At 48.4% G+C, this 6,000-nt stretch overlaps 1 protein-coding gene across 2 annotated transcripts in view; it reads left to right on the top strand.

The window, feature by feature from the left end:
* Window positions 1–3,550: 3,550 nt before the first annotated feature.
* Ank2 (ankyrin 2) overlaps window positions 3,551–6,000 on the top strand; it is a 596,100-nt gene continuing 593,650 nt past the window's right edge. The window contains exon 1 of one of the 2 annotated variants that reach the window (XM_028856374.1): window positions 3,551–4,006. In XM_028856374.1, coding sequence (XP_028712207.1) covers window positions 3,935–4,006 — 72 coding nt within the window. In that variant the 5' untranslated portion in view covers window positions 3,551–3,934. The remainder of the gene's footprint in view (window positions 4,007–6,000) is intronic. The other variant, XM_037207067.1, reaches the window with a different exon arrangement.

The following is a 6,000-nucleotide window of genomic DNA, read 5'->3' as shown; positions in this document are numbered from 1 at the left end:
AACCAACTGATGTGGGTGCTGGGAATTGTACTTGGATCCTCTACAAGAGCTATATGTGCTCATAACCACTGAGCTATCTCTCCAGCCCCTTGATTATGACATAGGCTGACAGGGGCAAGTTGAAGTTCATGCACAGTTATGGCTATAACAGTATAAGATTAGTCCATGGAATCACAATGAGTTACAAAGAAAGGGGGAATATGTAGGGGAGAAGGGAGAGCTTGACGGAAGCAGGACTGGGTGGAGATTTCAATAGGACTAAAGAATTCTTGGTGAAGCCAGGTCATAGCAGCACATGCCTCTAATCCCAGCACTTGAAGGCAGAGTCAGGCAAATCTCTGTGAGCTCAAGGCTAGTCTGGTCTACAGAGTGAGTTCCAGAACAGCTAGAGCTACATAGAGGCATCCTGCCTTTGACCCCTCACCCCCCAAAAAGAATTCTTGGTGACAGAGTAATAGATGAGGCCAGTTGGAAAGCTAGTAAATAGTGATCAGAGAATGGAATGCCTAGCGCTGAGGTCAGAGAGAGGATGTAGTTATCAATAGCTCTAGGGTATCATCGTGGAAGAGGATAATGGCTGTGGAAGGTGGGCTGGAGGCCAAGACCACTGGACGTGATACTGCTTGTGTAGGTTTTACTTTTTTATTTTTACTTATTTATTTTAAGGCAGAGTTTCATGTAGCTCAGACTGACCTCAACTTAATATTGAGGATAACCCTGAACTTCTGATTTTCCTCCACTTCTTGAATGTGTGTGTATGGGGGAGTGGGGCATTCTATGCGTATGCCACCAGACCTGGATGAGGACATGAGTTTAGTGGAGAAGGAGGCACACGTAGTTGTGAGCAAGGATGAATCATAGCCATAGTCCCAGTGCTGCGCCAACTAATGTTTTTAATGGTGTTTGTTGATGTTCTTGTTGAACTGGATAAGGTACACAAACTGATTCAAATGGAAGATGCTGATTTGGGGCTTCCATGAGTCCAGTCACACCACACAGCCTCTGGGCCATAGCAGAACACTCAGAGCCTGCCTCACTGTTTCCCTTCATTTTCTCATGGAGTAAATGGATTGTTGTTTTAAGCACCTTTATCCCTGGTCTCTTCTTTTCAGGTGGATGCCATTCCACAAACAGCAATAGCTCCTGTACTGAGTATTTACACAGTGTGCTGACAGTGTTTATGTACACATATCACTGATCGGTAGTCACAACAACTCTGTATAAAGTAAGTACTATTGTTATTTCTCTTTTGCAAATAAGGAAAAAGAAAATATAGAGCCGTGAAGTATCAGGATCTCAGAGTCAGAGACTGACTTCAGTTCATGGTCCTGACCATGTAACGCTGCTGCCTTGCAAATTGGGGCTGGAGGTGTAGCTCAGTTGGTGGGATGCTTGCCTAGCATCAGGAAACCCTGGGTTTGATCTCCAGTACCTCATGAATAGGACTGGGTGATATATGTCTATAATCACACCACTTGGGAAGTCGAGGCAGGAGGGTTACAAGTGCAAGGTTATCCTCAGCTACATAGTGAAACAGAGGTCAGGCCAGGGCCAGGCCAGCCTGGGCCACGTGAGATCCTGTTCCAAAACACATACACACACACACACACACACACACACACACACACACACACACACACCAGTCCTGTTAGGTGAGTTGGAAGATTGGGTTTGGAGATTAAAACCAGTTTTTATGATGTAGCACCAAGATGTTTTTTGTGTTTGAATATGAATGTACCTTATTCTTAATTATAAATGTGTTATTTTAAATAGTATAGTTCTTTTGGTCAAATCCTGGGCCGTACACACTCTGGGCAAGCCCTCTATCAATGAGCTATGGCTATGCCCCTAAACCCAGATATGTATAAATTCTAACACACATTTGAGAAACTAGCATGTAGAAAGAGTTTAGGCTTTTAAGTTGTCAACTAGAATTCAAATCATGGCCCTCCTCCAACCTTTTAAATAACCTTAGCGAAGATTCTTGGATATTCAACATTTATTGGACATACATACTATTCAAGGTGCTGGGTTCGAAATGTTAAACAAAACCATGTTCTCATGGACTCTATCTTCCATGGTGGAAGAGCCAGAAAGAATAAACAGGGAAATACAAATGCTGTAACAGGAGCAAAGTGTTGGGTATGGTGGGCAGAGAATAAGCTGCCATTTCCTGGAGTTAATTTGTTTTTCTAGACCTCTTTCAAGCTGGGAGGAACAAGGGTAGGAACATGCAGATTGATTAGACTCCGGCTATTAGAATGTTGAACCAGGATGGTGGCTTGAACTAGAGAAACAGAAAACACAGAAGTGACTGAACTGTAAATCAAGAAGATCTACCGATGATCAAATTTGGGACGCGAGAATAATCAAAAATTAATGAGATCTCTGAGGATTTGTCTGTCTGGCACAGGGCCGTTTCTGTCTTCCTACGTTAACCGGGTTGCCCTCTACTCCTGTGCTCAAGGATCCTCTTGGTTCATTCTACCAATGCTGCAACTTATAGGTATGGGACTTGGAGCTTGGCTCTGTTTTGTGAATGGTGAAGATATATCTGAGTGGAGATGCACAGGAAAAGGGAAGCAACGGCAGGAAAGGGGACAATTGGTCTCATGAAGGCCATCTTGATAGACTTATTTATTTATAAATGGTCTCACGTACCACAAGCTGGCCTTGGACTCACTGTACAGCCAAGGATGACCTTGAACATTTTAATTCTTCTGCCTCTACCTCCCAAACATGCACAACCATGCCTGGTGTACCCACTGCTGGCCATGGCTCCTAGGGCTTCGTTCATAGCAGGCAGGTAGATAATCTTGTGAGCTGTATCCCAGCCCTCAGAGCTGGGATAAAAACAAACAAACAAACAAACAAACAAACAAACAAACGAAATTTGCACCCCAGTGGGCCAGCTGAGTCACTAAAAGGACGTGATCCAGTCTTGGATGGGGATTTTCCCTACTGATGATAGTTCTAGCTTTATTCCGGGGAGTCAGCAACGTTAACTAGGCCAGCCATCCTGCGGCATGCATGACTTGTGCCACCAGCTCTTACACAGGTCTGCTAAACCTGGTCCTCTCCTCCAAGCTCTTCCCGGGTCTGTGAAAGTGCTCAGGGTGCCTTAGGCAAGATGCGGCTAAGTCACCACCCCGAAGGGCATCCGGAAGGCTCCTTCTCATAGAGCAAAAGGTGGAAAAGAGGAAACGCCCAAAGCCTGAAAGATACTCGGCTTGTGACATTTCACCCTCCCCAGTCCACATCTGACAGGAGCGAAGGTCACAGTGGCATTCTCCATTCTGGTCACTCCGTGTAAAAGAATTCTTCCTCATCAAGAGGGAGTGGTTGGAAGGACAAAGAATGCGTGCGCTAGAGGTGGGTGGGTGGCTCGCCCACGCGGACTGGAGAGCCGGCGTGGAGCCGGCGCGGGAGTGAATGGGAGCCGAGCGGGCCCGCGCGGGGCAGGGAGGAGCCGCAGCCGGGCCTCCCGGGGGACGTCTCCCGAGCTGCGGGAGCGCCGCCGAGCTTCTTATCCCCACCCACCTCGCGAGCTCCGGCAGGCAGTGGTGCATATAGACATATTTCTGGGAGCTGTCCATGAGCTCATCGCTCTCCCGGCGCGCGGCGAGGCAAGGCGCCCTCCTCTTTCTCCCCGCGCCGCCAGCAGCAGTCGCTTAGCGCGTGTCGCCCGTCCAGCCCGCCCAGCCCGCAGCCCACCCGGCTCGCCATGGCCCCGCGGCTCGCCGCGCGGAGGTAGGTGGGCGCGATCAGCAGTCCCCCACGGGCGATCGCGGCCACAGCCGGCCTTCCGCCGCGGCCGCCCAGGAGCACGCAGGTCCCCGGGTGAGCCCGGACACAGGCAGACCCGGAGCCGAGGAGCCGAGGACACGAGGGACGGCCGGGCTCGACCGAGGGACAGAGCCCCGCGAGCGTGGACATGGCTTCTCCCACCTCCCCCGGCCCAGAGGGCGGGGCCTGCACCCCGCCGAACCCACCGCGGATCCGTCAGGTGGGTGCTGGATGTGAGGGGCCGCCGCCCCTCCCACGTCCTCGCCTCCCCTAAGGATCGGGATCTCGACCTCAGGGCAGGGGCTGGCCCCGCAGGGGACCCACTCAGGCGCGCCTGGACACCTCGCCTGGCCCAGGAGTATTCACAGTCCACTTTACACTCACGCTCCCCCACCCCATACACACACACACACACACACACACACACACACACACACACACACACACACAGAGGCGCGCGCCTTCCCAAACTAGGCGTGTAACTTCTGTCCGGGTACACACTCAGGCACACCCGCAAACTGATCCCTCTGCGCTGCACGGAGGCACACACCCAGCTGTCACATGACCCACTGCAGAGCTATACCGTTAGAAGCCACTCAGGGTGCTAGGCTGGGGTTGTACCCCTGAACGGAATTCCCTGCTGAGGACCTTTGCCAGGGTTGGCTGCAAACGTTGGCTTCTCACCCCTAGGAGAGAGGGGAACCACAACTTTCAACACAGCTATCCCCAACAATTGCAGCCAGGTAGCTGTAGGGAAAGTGTGCGTGCTTGCCCACGGATGTACTCACACAGTTTGCCCAGCACCCCGGCACCGCAAGAAGGGCTTGCGTATCTGTCTGACTCTTTGAATAAGTCCTGTGTTCTGTCTGTATGTTAATAATTTAAAAAGGAAGTAGTGGTCAGGCATGGCAGCCCAGGCCTTTAATCCCAGCACTCCAGAGGCAGAGGCAGGAGAATCCCTGTGAGTTCGAGGTTGGCCTGGTCTGCATAGTGAATTCCAGCTAGCTGGGGCTGCTTAGTGAGATGCTGTCTCCAAAAACAAGGTGGTGGTGGTGGGACTGTGGGGAAGTAGTACTCCATCCACTAGTGATATGGGATTTGGTATCTCGACCTTTTCTCTTCACTTGCTGCCACGGCCAGGACCCCCACCCTTAGCGCTTTAGATGGTTTTATCACAGGGGTAGCGACTGCTCTCCAGTCCTGTTCAGATGATGTTTTATTCTGAGATGTGATTTGCTAACGCCAAGCAAGGCGCTTCTTTACCAAAGAGAACTGGATTTCCTAGTTAGAAAGAGAGTCAAAATATGGTTACTCTGCACAGAAAGGTAACACCCAACAGAAAGACAGGGTGTTTCCCCCCTGGCAGTGTGAAATTTTTGAAGAACACCTAAAACTCCATAATATAGGAATGGGTAATAGTAAAATTTGGTTGACACTTAACTTGTCTCGCTTGACTCCTAATATCTGTAGGTGGAATTATATAATATATTATGGTATGCTTTTTTTTTAATGGACATTTAAAATACAAAGCCTAAAAATTAATGTGAACTTGTTTTTATGGCAGCCTGTTTCCAAATGAATTGTTAGAATTTGAAAAACCTTACGGTGGACCAGGACTCCAGTTTTATGACAGTGTATTTTAAGTTGCACTTGAAGCTATTTTTTTTTTCCTTTAGAATTGTGAGGACAGGTATTAAATCTGGATTAGGGGTAGTTGTGCATGTAAGAATGAATGTGATGTTACTATTTGCCATGTAAGAGAAATCATATCCTAAGCAAAAATAATTTTTATAACCATATTGTCTAAATATGTTAATATGAATGTGTGTAACACCCAAGTATGAGTATTTAGAGAGTAAAATGCTAAATATATTAATTTAAATACAATATGAGAATGCACAAACATTTCTGTGAAGTCTTATTCTATATTTAGAACACTTTTACTGACCTTAGATATACTAGGAGTGAAAATAGTTACTTGGAAAAATTTGCATGAAAGGTCATTGCTGTTCTGCAAAGTAGACACTTTCCTGAGAAGACCTCGTTAAAAGCTGTGTGAAATGACATCATGCGAACGTCGGAGTCACCAACTGGTGTCCTCTGTCCAGGGTTTCATGTTCTTGACCTTCCGGCACACTCCTTCGGTGGTTGGTGCATTAATTTGCATAGGATGGAGAAATGGGTTGCTCAGATTGGTCATTGCCCTCTACCTGA

The sequence above is a fragment of the Peromyscus leucopus genome, chromosome 6 (assembly GCF_004664715.2).
Source record: "Peromyscus leucopus breed LL Stock chromosome 6, UCI_PerLeu_2.1, whole genome shotgun sequence".
NCBI lineage: Eukaryota > Metazoa > Chordata > Mammalia > Rodentia > Cricetidae > Peromyscus > Peromyscus leucopus.
This window is presented reverse-complemented; position numbering and strand designations above follow the sequence as displayed.